The sequence below is a fragment of the Sinocyclocheilus grahami genome, unplaced genomic scaffold (genome assembly GCF_001515645.1).
Source record: "Sinocyclocheilus grahami isolate Dianchi unplaced genomic scaffold, SAMN03320097.WGS_v1.1 scaffold953.1, whole genome shotgun sequence".
Classification (NCBI taxonomy): Eukaryota; Metazoa; Chordata; class Actinopteri; order Cypriniformes; family Cyprinidae; genus Sinocyclocheilus; species Sinocyclocheilus grahami.
In genome coordinates, this window is record NW_015506132.1 from 372872 (window position 1) to 391283 (window position 18412).

Sequence of the window (18412 nt, forward strand, 5' to 3'; positions counted from 1 at the left end):
GAAAGAAAAACTACTTGTGCAACAAGTAGCCTAGTATGCAGAGGTTCGGTTCATTTTTGTGCTGCGCAAAAGGAAACAGACAGCAGAAAGCGGCATCCTATTTTTCTTTAGGCCTATTTTACAAAAGCACAAAGATTTGTTTTTATTGTGAATGTACACAAATAAAGGCAAACCTTTTACAATTCCGATTATCTTTAGGACTAAAAGGAGTAGTTGCTTCCACTGTTAGAAGGAAAAAACTCAAGTGATTGCGCCGGCGCCGCATGCGCACACACAGTTAAGCATTGCTACCTTGACAATGCAGCCTGTTCATTATCATAATAAAATAGTCAGTCAAACATATGGAAAAAAAACTATTTAGTAAAAAAATATGTAGTACAATCTGTACCGTTAAGTGTTATCACCGCACCGCTGTGATGTTATGCAAAACATTTTGTTTTACATGGATATTGGATATTGGAATGCGAGTGAAGTAGCCTACATAATAAATAATAATTTGCCATTCAAATACATTGCGAATACAGAAACATTTGATTTTGTGTGGAATGAGAGACCCAACGTTGGTTTCAGTTTAGTTTTAGCCTAAATTAATTTGTTTTGGCTTGTCGTTTATATTGCTAAAGCTATTATACTTTTAATTCTTGTTCTTTTCTAAATACTGTTAATTGAAAGGATTTGTTGTGGAGTGAGGGGAACTAAAATAGCCTAGCTATGTTTACAGTGTTTATTATTATGTTTGTAAACATTTCGCGTTGGCATTAGGTCTATTTCTGAAATAAAAAAATGCCACTTATACGCGACTTGTTTTTTTCCCCGTGTAGAGTATATTATCCATGCAGCAAACCTTTTAAAATATTTTAATAAATTACTGAAAAAATGTATTTATAATTAAATGACTTTTTAAACCGTTTAACTGATTGTATTAATCGGTCAAAATGCTTACGGTCGGTTAAGCGGTTAAAATGAACATCCCTACTTCAAGCTCATTCGTTTTTGTTGAAATTACTTGTCTAAAAGTCTGAAACCATTAGTGAAAAGGTTGCATTTGTCTTTCTAATTGAAAGAACAACTGCATACTCACTTAAGCATAGGCTATTTATTATCCAACGTTTCGGCTAGTAGCCTTTGTCAAGGTATGCATTTGTCTTTCTGCAATACCTGAAGATCCAGATGTTATCCAGCATGGTTTATACCAAATATATATATATATTTATTATTTAATTTTTTTTGTTAGAGCATTGACGTAGTCTTTTGTACAGTGATGTTTGATTAGTTTCATTGAAATATTTCAAAGAATTTAAATTTTTTCATTATACATCATAACATTTTACTTTTTTAAACAGTTGTTTGATCCCTGAAGTATTTCACTTTATTAACTGAATGTATAATCATTATAGTTCAATGCTGTAATGTCAATTTTATCAGACTGAACATGCATTACAGTAGAATTCCAAGCTTTTTCTAACTTTTATCTAACTTAAAGTATTCACTTTAAGTACCCGCTGAAATTTTTCATTATTATTTAAATAATTTAACAATACATTTGAACAATTCATGTTCACAGTTCTTTGATGTTGGTTATTGGTCACATTTGCAAGTAAACAAAGTGTTTTTTTATCAGTATGTGTTTTATTTTGTACTTGAATGGTCTGTTTCCTGCTTGTGGTGCTCACAGGATATGGTGAAAGAGGTGAGCAGAGCTCTGAGAGGCGGCATTCAGGATGAGGTTCTCAGCGAGGGCTTCCGCCTCACCATCACCAGAAAAGACCTGCAGACGCTCAACCACCTCAACTGGCTCAACGATGAGGTCAGAGCTTTATTACGTCTTTCAGGTTTCTGAACAAGCGTGTCAGTAAATGGATTCTGAAAAGAGTCCCTTTTAATCATTTTGTGTGAGGTGTTGCCATAATTATCAGTTTGTCAATGATTTGAGTGCCTGACTGATATATTTCCTCCATTTCAGGTTATTAATTTCTACATGAACCTGCTGGTGGAGCGCAGTAAACAGCCAAACCTGCCCTCCGCTTACACCTTCAACACCTTCTTCTTTCCCAAGCTGCGGCGCTCCGGTTACTCTGCTGTCCGCCGCTGGACCAAGAAAGTGGACATCTTTTCTGTAGACATCATTCTGGTGCCTGTCCACCTGGGGGTGCACTGGTGCCTGTCTGTAAGTAGCTAACCAGCACCAAGGTCACATTGAGGACATGTGCATGGAAGATGCATTGCATGTGGGCTGATGCTTTCTTTCCTGACATTCACAAGTACTTCAGAATAGTATTATGATACATTTCAATCAGTTTAATGAATGAATAATTCAAATAGGTTTGCTGTCAAGTCAGGATTGGCATATCTCATTTCTTCTTTTTTGCCTTTCGAAAGGTGGTGGATTTTCGTAAGAAGAGCATCACTTACTTTGATTCAATGGGAGGAAACAACGAAAACAGCAGTTTACTTAATATTTGAGACATTTGATACCTGTATGTTTTTTATACAGACACTGTCAAGGTAATTAACCATGAAATTAATTTTATTTTAAATAAGACTCAGAGTCTTCTTTTTGGAGAGAGACTATTTTTTTTTTTTCAGATTAAAGTGAGTTTTGTGGTTCTTTTTTTCCCTAGAGTTGATGAAAAGCTCTTGTGCTGCAATGCTTTTGACTTCAGTATGTTTTGGGATGGAGCTCTGCCATCACAGGGATATGTTTATTTTGATCAGTATTTGGTGGCTTTTTGATAACGTGGAATCTTTTCTTGTGCTGCCATTATTTTGCAATAGCTGTTAATATAAGGCCTGTCTTGAGATGACTTCAAATTATCATTTGTGTTAACTGGCATGGAGTGTGCTTGATCTCAAATCATCTGAAGTCATAAATGTTACAGTAATATAAGTTTCACACTGTCTTTTTACTCTAGGACTAGTAAAATATCTGGAATTGACAATCACGGACTCACTCAGTGGTTTTCTAATGAAAAACAGCAGTTTAATGCGCTGCATATTTTGGAATATCGATTTTATATTGTTATATCGTGCAGCCCTAAAACGAACACAAATATTAATAACTGAAACTAAACTAAAATACATTTTCATGACACCAAGACCACCTAAAATAAAATACACTTGCCCACAAGTTTTTGATACATGGTAATATTATAAAACCTGTCATGAGAAATTTAAAGCAGTTAAATATTTTAAATGATAATAGTTAGCATATTAACTCTGGTAGCCCTGAAATACTGAAACTAAAATAAAAATGAAATAATGTGAAACTACAAAAACTCTGAAAACTAAAACTAAACAAAAATTAACAATGAAAACCAAAACTTAATTGAAAAGACAAATAGAAAATAAAAATATTAACTTCTTTACTGCCAGTCATAAAAAAACGTCAAGACGTTTGTAATGAATTCTCTGTGGGCATCTGTGGGGGACGTACCGTGCCTGTGCTGCCCAGGGTTAGATGGCTGAGCTGCTGTGTGAGAGGCCCTATTATGGCAGTGGGCTGCATGGTCATGGTGTGGTCCACTGTGGGCGTGAGGACTGTACCCTGTGCCCAGCAGAGAAAGAAAGTTAGACAGGCAGAGGTGCTTTAGGAAATAGAGCAGCGGTTTAACTGCAACTTACTGTGGGCTGCATGAGGTAAGACTGGTGATGTATCCAGGAGGGATTGTGTACCTGATATTAAAAGGAGACACATTTTAATCTTAGATTTTGGTCATTATTCTGTATAATTCAGATCTATAACAATTTAGACCTAATAAGCTAGGGAGTATGTGAAGACTTTTCTGTAACCAACTCAAATTCCTCATATATAATGATTGTAGATCTTCAAAAGACTTGAAATATAGAGCATGAGTCATGAACAGTAATATGGCTCTTGCAAAACAAATGGCTTCTCCATACCTGGTAGGTGGATACAGGTGAGTGCATGTAGGGAGAGATAGAAGTCTGAGCAATAATTCTGTTAGGAGCAATGCTGTAGGAGGGAGAGTAAAACCTGCAGGGGGCGACAAATGCATTTTTCTAAAGAAAGAACGGTTACCATGCAGTGCCATAATTAAAAACACAAATTACAACGTTTATTGTAAGTAATAATTTCTGAACCCACCCATTTTGTAAAGCGGGAGTAGGGTCATATGTTAGCGTCATCCCGCCCTGTATGTGTGTGAGAATGAGAGAGAGACAGTTGAATTCAGACGTGGACTAGAGAATGATTGAAATCAATGTGAAAAAAAACAGTTTTCTCACAGTCTCGCCCTCTCTCGGCCACTGCCGCCCATTCTGGTGATATTTCCCCTGATTCTGACGTTTCTTCTGCCCCCCATCCGCAAATTTACACAGCAAGGGTTCTGTAGGCACTTAATGAAAACATATCACTCATTATTTACCTGTCATGACCATCTCATCAGTACAAAACTCGATATGAAAAATAACCCAAATGTAGTACCTGCTACTCCAGGAGGAGTCTTGATGTATTTGCCATTGAAATGTTGAATGATGGCCTCACATTTTTCAGTCGATTCCATCCTAACATAGAGTAATTGCAAATGCATTATTAACAGAATATTAATGATGATAATGTCATGTGACACGTATGAGAGCTGGTCAGGCGCACCTGGCAAAACCAACTCCACGACTGGTGCCGTTTGCGTCACGTAAGATGCGTGTGGAGATGACCTGGCTGAAGGGCTTGAGCATGCTTTCTAACTCCTGCTCGTCCAGAGACAGAGGCAGATTGGAAATGTACAGATTGGTGGGGTCCTGTTCTTGTTGCTGCAGAGGTCATCAAGAAGAGAGAAATAAATGTGGTAAAGATTGAATAGGAAATCATCTCTAAGAAATATTGTAAACTACAACTATTAAAAGTAATTTTCGGTAAATGAAATAAAAGCTGAAATTAAAATCTAAATCTAAATATTATAAAACTTAAATGAAAATGCAAAGTGTTGCCTTGGCAAATACATTTTAAATTCAAGTTTAAAGGGATAGTTCACCCAAAAATGAAAATTAGCCCATTATTTACTCAACCTCAAGCCATCCTAGGTGTATATGACTTCCTTCTTTCAGATGAATCTAATCGGAGTTATATTAAAAATGGACTTTGATCTTTCAAGCTGTTTAATTGCAGTCATTTACACAGCAAGGGTTGCATTTCATCAGTCCAAAAGAAGTTAAATGAAGCGCTTGCATCCATAATAAAAAAGTGTCTCACACGGGTCCGGGGGGTGAACAAAGGCCTCCTGTAGCGAATCGATGCATTTTTGTAAGAAAAATATCCATATTCAAAACGTAGTAATCACTTTAATCTAGCTTGCGCCAACAGTTGTACACGGAAGCAGCTCCGGGCGGATGACGTATGAGTTCAGCGTTGCGCATGCGCCGGTGAGTCTCGCGAAAACCAACGTTTGTTTACAGGAGCAAAGGAAGCAAAGTTTCCTTACTTTAGCAAAGGAAAACCAGTCTCCTCTTGGCGGTTTTTTCTAAATCCTCTGACATTCTTCTTTACAAATTCTTGTTTTCTATTTCTAATTTGTGACCGGTGTTTTGTTTTGATCTCTCCGCTGCACTTCCGCGTGCGTCACTTCTGAGCGGCGCATGCGCAGCGCTGACCTCATACGTCTTCCGCCCGGAGCTGCTTCCGTGTACAACAGTGAGCGCAAGCTACATTAAATTGATTATTACGTTTTAAATATGGTTAATATTTCACTTCTTTTGGACTGATGAACTGCAACACCCGCTGACTGCCATTAAACAGCTTGGAAAATCAAAGACAATTTTTAATATAACTCCGACTGGATTCGTCTGAAAGAAGAAAGTCATATACACCTAGGATGCCTTGAAGGTGAGTAATTCATAGGCTAATTTTCATTCTTGGGTGAAATAACCCTTTAAGGGTAAGTACTAAAACTACTATACCTAAAAGTGAAATTAAAAATAAAGTTTTATAGAAATATATATTTATTAAAAAAATGAAACAAAACAATGAAAAAAATTAATAACAAAAGCATATTGAAATGAAAAGCTAGATATAGAAAAACTTCAAAATATGTATAAATACTGTAATACTAATAATAGTAAATTACATGGACATGACTAGATTAAAAGAATATTTCGGGTTATTTTCAACAAACAATTAATTTGTCCAAAAATTGCAATTCTGTCTTATTTCTGTGAATAAAATCTTAAATTTCAACCTGTTTTTCTACACAAAGCCATCATATGGTTTATGATAAATACTGTATAACAATAAATATAGCACATTATTCATATAGACTACTTTTATAATGGTTTTAGGAGACATTTGCATGGAAAAGACACAGAAAAGTGGAATGGGAAAAAAAGCAACATCTAGCGTGAAAGATGGTTAACTTTGAACTTTTGCTGCATTTTGAGTCTCGCGAAAACCAACGTTTGTTTACAGGAGCAAAGGAAGCAAAGTTTCCTTACTTTAGCAAAGGAAAACCAGTCTCCTCTTGGCGGTTTTTTCTAAATCCTCTGACATTCTTCTTTACAAATTCTTGTTTTCTATTTCTAATTTGTGACCGGTGTTTTGTTTTGATCTCTCCGCTGCACTTCCGCGTGCGTCACTTCTGAGTGGCGCATGCGCAGCGCTGACCTCATACGTCTTCCGCCCGGAGCTGCTTCCGTGTACAACAGTGAGCGCAAGCTACATTAAATTGATTATTACGTTTTAAATATGGTTAATATTTCACTTCTTTTGGACTGATGAACTGCAACACCCGCTGACTGCCATTAAACAGCTTGGAAAATCAAAGACAATTTTTAATATAACTCCGACTGGATTCGTCTGAAAGAAGAAAGTCATATACACCTAGGATGCCTTGAAGGTGAGTAATTCATAGGCTAATTTTCATTCTTGGGTGAAATAACCCTTTAAGGGTAAGTACTAAAACTACTATACCTAAAAGTGAAATTAAAAATAAAGTTTTATAGAAATATATATTTATTAAAAAAATGAAACAAAACAATGAAAAAAATTAATAACAAAAGCATATTGAAATGAAAAGCTAGATATAGAAAAACTTCAAAATATGTATAAATACTGTAATACTAATAATAGTAAATTACATGGACATGACTAGATTAAAAGAATATTTCGGGTTATTTTCAACAAACAATTAATTTGTCCAAAAATTGCAATTCTGTCTTATTTCTGTGAATAAAATCTTAAATTTCAACCTGTTTTTCTACACAAAGCCATCATATGGTTTATGATAAATACTGTATAACAATAAATATAGCACATTATTCATATAGACTACTTTTATAATGGTTTTAGGAGACATTTGCATGGAAAAGACACAGAAAAGTGGAATGGGAAAAAAAGCAACATCTAGCGTGAAAGATGGTTAACTTTGAACTTTTGCTGCATTTACTGTATATAATCATTGAAATGAAAAGCTAGATATAGAAAAACTAGGACAGAAAAAAAAACTGATTCAAAATATGTATAAATACTGTAATACTAATAATAGTAAATTACATGGACATGACTAGATTAAAAGAATATTTCGGGTTATTTTCAACTTAAACAATTAATTTGTCCAAAAATTGCAATTCTGTCTTATTTCTGTGAATAAAATCTTAAATTTCAACCTGTTTTTCTACACAAAGCCATCATATGGTTTATGATAAATACTGTATAACAATAAATATAGCACATTATTCATATAGACTACTTTTATAATGGTTTTAGGAGACATTTGCATGGAAAAGACACAGAAAAGTGGAATGGGAAAAAAAGCAACATCTAGCGTGAAAGATGGTTAACTTTGAACTTTTGCTGCATTTACTGTATATAATGCAGTGTCATTGCTACAAAAGACACAAGCAAGTGGAATGGTCAAACATGTCCGTCGAGCTCAAGTTTACACAGAAAACAATGGAAAAGCAGTGGTGCTTTGGTGCTTTTTTATGTTGCGTCTTAGGTGGAGAGACTGGTTATGTGTTACAAACATAATTCCTGTAGGTGGATATCCACAAGGTGCCCTGCTTTGTTCCTGAAGGACTGATCAGCCTTATAGGCTCAATAAGGTTAGGATTATGGGTTGGTGAGGTTAGGGCCTCATCAGCCTTGTCAGCCATAAAGCAAAGCACCATCAAACACGGAGTGCTTTATGGAGAGTTATGTCACATCCTTTCCATGTCCCTTCGCAGTTTTGTGATAATCGACATAATGCCACATACGACAAATACTGCATGCAGATATTAAGTTGGGATTCTTGGGAATGACCTTAATATTCCTGTAATGATACATTCCACCTTAAAAATAAATTGGAAATCAAAAGGAAGATAGAGAAGACTGTGAAGGAGTTCAGAGGTTTACAGGTTAGGAAAAACTGCTGAGCCAGCAGTGCATTGATGCACTTGTGAGAGATTGGAGAGATAAGACGGTTCAGCTTCTGCCAAATCCTGAATAAGTTCAGATATGAAATATGGAGCTTGTTAAAAAAAAAGAAAAAGATTTTATGATTTTGATTCATTATGATTTTTAAATAACTATTTTCTTTTCCAATATATTTTAGAATGTAATTTATTCCTGTGATTGCTCCAGTCTTCATTGTCCGAAATCATTCTAATATGCTGATTTGGTTCTTATTATTATCAATGTTAAAAACCGTGTGAAATTCCAGATTCTTCAATGAATATGAACGATTTCATGCATCCTTTCTAAATTAAAGTATCATTATTAGTCTTTTTTGTTTTTTTATCATACTTACCCCAAACTTAGTGTATCCACTAAAAATATTTAGTGGTTTCCATAAAATATTATGAGCAGCAAATCAGCATATTAGAAGGATTTCTGAAGTACATCATGTGACACTGAAGACTGGAGTAACATCTGCTGAAAATTCAGCTTTGCCATCACAGAAATAAATCACATTTTAAAATATATTAAAATAGAAATTTAAATTGTAATAATATTTCACAATATTACTGATTTTTACATCATTTTTGATCAAATAAATGCAGCCTTGGTGAGCATTAGAGACTTCTTTCAAAACATTAAGAACACTTAAATTATTCCCAACTTTTGGCCATCAGTGTAAATAATAACATACAATTTTTCGCCATATTTATCTCTTACCTTTGCATAATTATGCAGGAGTGTTAGACATCAACATATTTTTTAGTAAAAAGTGTCAAAATGACCGTTTTCAAGGCCAGTACTGAGTCAGCTCATTACCATATAAACACCTAATTAGCTTCTTTTAAAGCTGCAGGCATGACAGCAAATATGCATACAGTACAAAGTGACACCTTTCTAACCTCAAATTAACACATACACAAAACATGTGATTGCATGTCTTCTACAGATTACCAACTTCCTGCACAAGGCGTGAGCTGGAGGTTTTATCATAGGATCTCAAAACCTCTTAATCATATTATGCGGCTCAAATTAATTTTGTTCATTATCATTGAAGCAAGAGTTGTGTGTTATTGTCTAAACAAATCAGAAAGACAGTAAAGATAGCTGCAAGACAGCAAACCTCCAATTCACCCGCTGCTGATTTGCATATTCATTGCTTTGGTGTGCAGATGAGATTAAAATGTGAGCTGTAAATGTATTACCAGATCATCTCACCACCATGAATAATTAATGAATAATTGCAGTGACCTGCCATGAAGGTGATTTTTGTACTGATCTAATCGTGCTGTGAGACTCGTGTGAGAATCGTGCTGTTTTTCCACAGAATGAATGGGTGGAGGAAAATCCACGGCGATCGCCTCAACACTCTTAAATAGGTCAGGTCACTAAAAGACTCTAAAACGGCTGTAATTAAGACGGCTGCTTGGTGCTGTTCTTATGCGAAGAGGTTGCCCTTTCACACTGATCTACAGATTAAATAGGTGATACTTTCAAGAATATGTTCAGGATGAAGTGGTGGAGGAAAATCCACGGCGATCGCCTCAACACTCTTAAATAGGTCAGGTCACTAAAAGACTCTAAAACGGCTGTAATTAAGACGGCTGCTTGGTGCTGTTCTTATGCGAAGAGGTTGCCCTTTCACACTGATCTACAGATTAAATAGGTGATACTTTCAAGAATATGTTCAGGACACATTTTACTCCAAAATGAAAGGGAACAGAAATAGAATACAATTATTTGGTAAAGAAACTTACCCCTATTTTTTGTTGCATAATTGTATTGTCACATTATTATTTTAGCACAATTAAGCACACCCCTCCCTCATTTCTTATTACAATAAAAATATCAATGTTATTACTTTAATGCAAAGAAATTAATATATAAAGTAACATGCTCATATTTTTTGTAGTCCCTTTAATTTAAACAAAAAAAAAGCTAATGACAATTATCATTTAAAAAAATTAAAAAAATTTAAATGATAATTATATATATATATATATACACAGCATAATGGCAATTATGAATGTTTTGTTACAGTAATTGCATTTCAGTAATGATAATTGTCATTTTCATAATATTAAAATCAAATCAAATATAAAAATACATTTGTTGTCATTGAAATAATATAAATATCTAAAATATAAATAAATATAACGTGAACTCAAAATAATTATTCATGAATAATTAGTTATTATTAAAATAATATTCCCCCCCTCTCAATTCTAAAAATAAAATCATTATTATTTGTCATTATTTATTTATTCATTTTTATTTTGCTGTGAAATATGATCTGGACATTTTTTCATGAGATTCACCCAATTGTTCTACATAAACTAAATAAAATTCATTAAAAGATGTGAAATCAGTGAGAGGATCTGAGTGACAGCAGGGCTGTGTGAGTGGTTGGCCTGCAGGGCCACGGTCCTCTACGGAGGGCTTGCAGCACTTCCAGCCAAGCTGCTCAGACAGTGACTCAGCCATGGGTGAGAAAAAGAACACACAACCTCTTTGTAGACCTGGAGCAAATACTCCTCAGGCACTTACTTTGAACTGCTCTCAATGGCAGACCTGCATGAGCCTAATGGGGACACCAGCTCAACACCCACAGACAGGCCAAGTGTGGTAAAATAATCATGCTGTCCTACACTAAAGTGATTGGTGGCATTTACTTTCACCATCAATTAGTTTCTCCTTGAATCAGTAATACAATATTTTGTTGGTCCAAGAAAAAAAAAACAATGTTATTAAAGATTCATATTTCAAATAAATGCTGTTCTTTTGAACTTTATAATAATAATAATAATAATAAAAAACATAAAAAAAATTATTATGGTTTCCACAACAAATATTAAGCAGCAACTGCTTTCAGCATTTATAATAATAAGAAATGTTTCTTAAATTGTGTTTGCAAAAGTTCTGGGTGGTTGCTCACTAGCAAGTTTGTTTTTTGTTAGTCCCTAGATAAGGCCCAGTTCCCTTCTTCAGTCTAAATTCATGGATTTTTTCGGAAATGTTATCGTCTATCAGCCGAAAATAACAAGTCTTTTAAGGAAAGTAATAGCATATATTCCCTCATCAATCCGCATGATTTGAAGCATCATTCATGTCCAAAGCAGAAACCCTGCTGGGTGAAATTTGCACCAAAGTTGAATACTTTGGCTTAGGGGTTTGTTCAAATCCCAAACTTAAGTGTGAGCCATAGTAATAATAGTGATGCTCGTGTTTGGAATTCGTTTGGAGCTGTTTTAAAGTGCCATACAAGGTTTACATCAAGTAAGAGTTAAGGAACAGGGAGTTTAGTTCCACTGTCTCTTACCTTTGCCATCTGAGCCTGAACTCCACTGGCCTTTAGTGCTGTCACCGCTTTCTGTGCAGAGGCCGGGTTGTCGAAATCCACAAAGCCATAGCCTGAACACACACACACACAGGATCAGTGATCACTGCTTAGAGTTTAGTTGTTAAGCCAATAGCTTTCCCTATCACTCCTCTGCACCTTAGCTCACACTGGTAATCTCTCTGTCCCACATGAGAAAAGACCAAGTTAACTATACACTCTCTCTCTCTCTCGCTCGCTCTCTCACACACAAACACACAAATGTAATAGCAATCTCATTCCTGTTACATCAGCACACATTTTCAAGAGATAAAATAAATGAAGTATATTTAAAGTGCACTCATGAGTTAAAAGGAACAGTTAATTCAAAATGTCTTTCAAAACGTGTATGGCTTTCTTTATTCCATGGAATGCAAAAGCAGATGTTTAGAGGAACGTCCAAGATGTTCTTTAATATACAAAAATGAGCATTGCAGTAATGTGAGTTTTGATAGGAAAATCATTTTATTGGGATTTTTCATTTGGTAAGGAGTTTTATTCTTTTTTTAATAAATATGAATATATAATATTAATATAAAGTAATATTTTAATATGAAATAAAATAGGTAAAAATAAAAAAAATTATAATTGAATTGAATTAATATTTGATATGAAAAATAAAGTACTGGATAAACATTTTATTGAAAAGATCAAACTCAAAATAATTATTTGTTTATGAATAATTAATTGTCATTAAAATAATATTACAATCTCCAAAAAAATCTAATAAAATAATAATTTAAAAATATAAAATTTATTTAAATGTATTTTATTTAATTTTTTTTTAAATAAATTTAAAATATTTTAAAAAGGAGATGTTTAGAAGAATATCCAAGCTGCTCTTCTCCCTACAATGAACGTGAATGGTGACCACAGCTTTCAAGCAAGATTTCTGTAAGTGTTGATTCAATTCTTGTCACACAAAAATATTATATTTTTCGGAGGATTTGGAATATAGGGCAGAAGTCATATTCAATACTTTTATGATACGAGAAAACTGTACGTTTACAGGGTTTTTTGGGGTTTTTTTTGGGGGGGGGGAGGGGTTGTCTTTTTTGGAGTTTGACGGCTCTCATGTTAAGTAACAGAACAGCTCATTATTCAAAGGTTCTCTTTTTGTGAAAGAAAGTCATACAGGATTGCAAAAACATGAGAGACTTCTTTCATTTTTGGGTGAACTATTCCTTTAAAGATGAAATTATACAGCACATCTTACCTTTACATTTGTTGGTGGTCTTGTCAAGAATGGCCTTAGTAGACACTATTTTTCCATAGCTGTGTAATTCAAAACAAGAACAAAAAGAAACATTTGGTTTAGGTGAATGGATAAACACCTTGAACAGCTTTTTAACAGCATAATAATAAATACATCCAAAATCATAAGACTTGCTGATGTGTATCTGATATTTTATAAGGTCAAACACAGTTTGGAAGAGCCAATGTAATCTAAGCAGGTGAGCAGCAGAAGCACAAAAACCCATAAATGCAGGGCACCAGCGCCGCTCAATTCACAATGTGCTGCTTAATGAGCCCCCATATCCAGAAATCATTTGCATTAAATCTTCATGAGGGTGCCGGTGTGGTGGAGAAGCCCTGATCAAATGGTAATGCTCCTTGAATAATGGATTCCATACCATGTTCATGCTGCTTTGCATGTCTTGGGAAAAGGCATTTGCGCAGCATGATATAGGTTTATAGCTGTAGGTTTGTGAACACGTCTATGGATTACTGGAGGCTTGTGGGTGTTTGAGGGATGGGGAGGAGGAGGGGGGTGGTTGTTCTCTCTCCAGGCATGTGCTTGCAGTGTAACCTGAGAGTTGTCTGCCCTTGTCTGCCCTGCACAGCTCTGGATAAGATCTACAATAATCAACCTACAATGCCCTCCACTGCACTCCTCATCTGGGTCCTACTGCCTGCGCACAGAACCTCACGCTGATGTTCATGACTGAACTAAATCTATATAATGTAATTGTCATATAGATGAAAGAATTATGGGAAAACTACAAGATTAGTTTCAGTTTTTTATTTATCATTCGAACGAAAAGGGTCATTCATGCAAGACATGGAACAAAACACAGGTGATTTGACACATGCTTTTAAAAGTTTTGATTTTCACAAGACCTCTTTAATCATTAAATATGTCTGTCTAGCATATGTTTTCTTAAAAAAATTATAATAGCACACATGGCAACCCAGTGTACCTCCAAAACTGTTTATTGTACAAACGCAACACAATAAATCTTACAAATGTGCATATTTATACATAATACCATGAACCACTTAGGCCCAATAATACGTACAATTATGAACATGACACAGATGGAATACATTTTTGCATTAGTGGATTAAATAGGTGATACTTTCAAGAATATGTTCAGGACACATTTTACTCCAAAATGAAAGGGAACAGAAATAGAATACAATTATTTGGTAAAGAAACTTACCCCTATTTTTTGTTGCATAATTGTATTGTCACATTATTATTTTAGCACAATTAAGCACACCCCTCCCTCATTTCTTATTACAATAAAAATATCAATGTTATTACTTTAATGCAAAGAAATTAATATATAAAGTAACATGCTCATATTTTTTGTAGTCCCTTTAATTTAAACAAAAAAAAAGCTAATGACAATTATCATTTAAAAAAATTAAAAAAATTTTTATGTTACAAAGATTTGATTTTCAAATAAATGCTGTTCTTTTGAACTTTATAATAATAATAATAATAATAAAAAACATAAAAAAAATTATTATGGTTTCCACAACAAATATTAAGCAGCAACTGCTTTCAGCATTTATAATAATAAGAAATGTTTCTTAAATTGTGTTTGCAAAAGTTCTGGGTGGTTGCTCACTAGCAAGTTTGTTTTTTGTTAGTCCCTAGATAAGGCCCAGTTCCCTTCTTCAGTCTAAATTCATGGATTTTTTCGGAAATGTTATCGTCTATCAGCCGAAAATAACAAGTCTTTTAAGGAAAGTAATAGCATATATTCCCTCATCAATCCGCATGATTTGAAGCATCATTCATGTCCAAAGCAGAAACCCTGCTGGGTGAAATTTGCACCAAAGTTGAATACTTTGGCTTAGGGGTTTGTTCAAATCCCAAACTTAAGTGTGAGCCATAGTAATAATAGTGATGCTCGTGTTTGGAATTCGTTTGGAGCTGTTTTAAAGTGCCATACAAGGTTTACATCAAGTAAGAGTTAAGGAACAGGGAGTTTAGTTCCACTGTCTCTTACCTTTGCCATCTGAGCCTGAACTCCACTGGCCTTTAGTGCTGTCACCGCTTTCTGTGCAGAGGCCGGGTTGTCGAAATCCACAAAGCCATAGCCTGAACACACACACACACAGGATCAGTGATCACTGCTTAGAGTTTAGTTGTTAAGCCAATAGCTTTCCCTATCACTCCTCTGCACCTTAGCTCACACTGGTAATCTCTCTGTCCCACATGAGAAAAGACCAAGTTAACTATACACTCTCTCTCTCTCTCGCTCGCTCTCTCACACACAAACACACAAATGTAATAGCAATCTCATTCCTGTTACATCAGCACACATTTTCAAGAGATAAAATAAATGAAGTATATTTAAAGTGCACTCATGAGTTAAAAGGAACAGTTAATTCAAAATGTCTTTCAAAACGTGTATGGCTTTCTTTATTCCATGGAATGCAAAAGCAGATGTTTAGAGGAACGTCCAAGATGTTCTTTAATATACAAAAATGAGCATTGCAGTAATGTGAGTTTTGATAGGAAAATCATTTTATTGGGATTTTTCATTTGGTAAGGAGTTTTATTCTTTTTTTAATAAATATGAATATATAATATTAATATAAAGTAATATTTTAATATGAAATAAAATAGGTAAAAATAAAAAAAATTATAATTGAATTGAATTAATATTTGATATGAAAAATAAAGTACTGGATAAACATTTTATTGAAAAGATCAAACTCAAAATAATTATTTGTTTATGAATAATTAATTGTCATTAAAATAATATTACAATCTCCAAAAAAATCTAATAAAATAATAATTTAAAAATATAAAATTTATTTAAATGTATTTTATTTAATTTTTTTTTAAATAAATTTAAAATATTTTAAAAAGGAGATGTTTAGAAGAATATCCAAGCTGCTCTTCTCCCTACAATGAACGTGAATGGTGACCACAGCTTTCAAGCAAGATTTCTGTAAGTGTTGATTCAATTCTTGTCACACAAAAATATTATATTTTTCGGAGGATTTGGAATATAGGGCAGAAGTCATATTCAATACTTTTATGATACGAGAAAACTGTACGTTTACAGGGTTTTTTGGGGTTTTTTTTGGGGGGGGGGAGGGGTTGTCTTTTTTGGAGTTTGACGGCTCTCATGTTAAGTAACAGAACAGCTCATTATTCAAAGGTTCTCTTTTTGTGAAAGAAAGTCATACAGGATTGCAAAAACATGAGAGACTTCTTTCATTTTTGGGTGAACTATTCCTTTAAAGATGAAATTATACAGCACATCTTACCTTTACATTTGTTGGTGGTCTTGTCAAGAATGGCCTTAGTAGACACTATTTTTCCATAGCTGTGTAATTCAAAACAAGAACAAAAAGAAACATTTGGTTTAGGTGAATGGATAAACACCTTGAACAGCTTTTTAACAGCATAATAATAAATACATCCAAAATCATAAGACTTGCTGATGTGTATCTGATATTTTATAAGGTCAAACACAGTTTGGAAGAGCCAATGTAATCTAAGCAGGTGAGCAGCAGAAGCACAAAAACCCATAAATGCAGGGCACCAGCGCCGCTCAATTCACAATGTGCTGCTTAATGAGCCCCCATATCCAGAAATCATTTGCATTAAATCTTCATGAGGGTGCCGGTGTGGTGGAGAAGCCCTGATCAAATGGTAATGCTCCTTGAATAATGGATTCCATACCATGTTCATGCTGCTTTGCATGTCTTGGGAAAAGGCATTTGCGCAGCATGATATAGGTTTATAGCTGTAGGTTTGTGAACACGTCTATGGATTACTGGAGGCTTGTGGGTGTTTGAGGGATGGGGAGGAGGAGGGGGGTGGTTGTTCTCTCTCCAGGCATGTGCTTGCAGTGTAACCTGAGAGTTGTCTGCCCTTGTCTGCCCTGCACAGCTCTGGATAAGATCTACAATAATCAACCTACAATGCCCTCCACTGCACTCCTCATCTGGGTCCTACTGCCTGCGCACAGAACCTCACGCTGATGTTCATGACTGAACTAAATCTATATAATGTAATTGTCATATAGATGAAAGAATTATGGGAAAACTACAAGATTAGTTTCAGTTTTTTATTTATCATTCGAACGAAAAGGGTCATTCATGCAAGACATGGAACAAAACACAGGTGATTTGACACATGCTTTTAAAAGTTTTGATTTTCACAAGACCTCTTTAATCATTAAATATGTCTGTCTAGCATATGTTTTCTTAAAAAAATTATAATAGCACACATGGCAACCCAGTGTACCTCCAAAACTGTTTATTGTACAAACGCAACACAATAAATCTTACAAATGTGCATATTTATACATAATACCATGAACCACTTAGGCCCAATAATACGTACAATTATGAACATGACACAGATGGAATACATTTTTGCATTAGTGATGCACCAAAACTTAGGCAACCAGAAATATTCAGCAAAAACAGCAAACAAATAACAATAGATTTAGATGGCTGAAATCATTGTCATGTTTTTAATAGTTTTGAATTTCACAAGACATCTTCTATCATCAAATTGAATGTCAAGCAAATGTTTTTATGTATTTATTGTTTTAAACGGCACAAATGGGTGTAAATGGCAACCCAATGCACTGCCAAAATAGTTTACTGTACAAATGTAAAAATAAAATTCTTAAAAACACACATGAAATTTAAACATAATACCATGAACATCTTAGGCCCAACAATATGTAAAATGATCAACATGACATAGATGGAATAGGCAATTTGATTATTAGTGATGAAATAATTTCAAACTAAAATATTTGGCTATTTTGGTTTTGAAGGGCTAAAACGGTTGATTACAATAGCTTTAGAACTTCTCTGATGACTGTTTTCACTGCGTCAGTGCCAATTTTGTGCCCACAACCCAAAAGCCTATTTACAATATTTTGCCATCCTACATATGCATGACTGTATGATTAATTGCATTTTATTATTTGCATTTAGTTTAGTTTTTCCCTGATATCACTATCAGTACAGCCCAGGGGTAGAGGGACAGTTAGTCATGTGTGAGATCCAACCAAAAGTCATGACCAAGCAAGCACTATGAGATGGGCTGCAGAGATTAGTGTAGAAAAAAAGAAACTATTGAAACTATTGACCTTGTTGTAGCATTGGTGGAGCAGTTAACATTCAAATTAGTGTCAAGAAAAGGCTTTACTTCTATAATGTTTCATTGACTGATTCATTCAGCAACAAAACACAATTAATCATTTACTCTGCTGATTCATTCAAAACACTGATTCATTCAGGAACCAAACAAGTGACTATCTTTATAAATGAGTCAACAAATCATTCACTCAACTGATTTGGTCAAAAATACTTAATCATTTAGGAACGGCACTAATGTGTGTTGATCAGAGCCACATTTATTTTGCTTTGGTTCCATT

General features: G+C 34.5%; 2 protein-coding genes across 2 annotated transcripts in view; one reads left to right on the top strand and one right to left on the bottom strand.

The window, feature by feature from the left end:
• LOC107564658 (sentrin-specific protease 1-like) overlaps nucleotides 1-2737 on the top strand; it is a 10907-nt gene extending 8170 nt beyond the window's left edge. The window contains exons 13-15 of the mRNA XM_016249791.1: nucleotides 1676-1807; nucleotides 1964-2167; nucleotides 2380-2737. Coding sequence (XP_016105277.1) covers nucleotides 1676-1807; nucleotides 1964-2167; nucleotides 2380-2463 — 420 coding nt within the window. The 3' untranslated portion in view covers nucleotides 2464-2737. The remainder of the gene's footprint in view (nucleotides 1-1675; nucleotides 1808-1963; nucleotides 2168-2379) is intronic.
• A 648-nt stretch (nucleotides 2738-3385) lies between these two features.
• Nucleotides 3386-18412, bottom strand: part of LOC107564662 (RNA-binding motif, single-stranded-interacting protein 2-like) — a 29460-nt gene continuing 14433 nt past the window's right edge. Inside the window, exons 3-11 of the mRNA XM_016249797.1 lie at nucleotides 16278-16336; nucleotides 15005-15096; nucleotides 4613-4770; nucleotides 4445-4524; nucleotides 4246-4355; nucleotides 4106-4152; nucleotides 3901-3994; nucleotides 3622-3672; nucleotides 3386-3544 (exon numbers count right to left, since the gene is read on the bottom strand). Of these exons, the coding sequence (XP_016105283.1) occupies nucleotides 3386-3544; nucleotides 3622-3672; nucleotides 3901-3994; nucleotides 4106-4152; nucleotides 4246-4355; nucleotides 4445-4524; nucleotides 4613-4770; nucleotides 15005-15096; nucleotides 16278-16336 (850 nt within the window). The remainder of the gene's footprint in view (nucleotides 3545-3621; nucleotides 3673-3900; nucleotides 3995-4105; nucleotides 4153-4245; nucleotides 4356-4444; nucleotides 4525-4612; nucleotides 4771-15004; nucleotides 15097-16277; nucleotides 16337-18412) is intronic.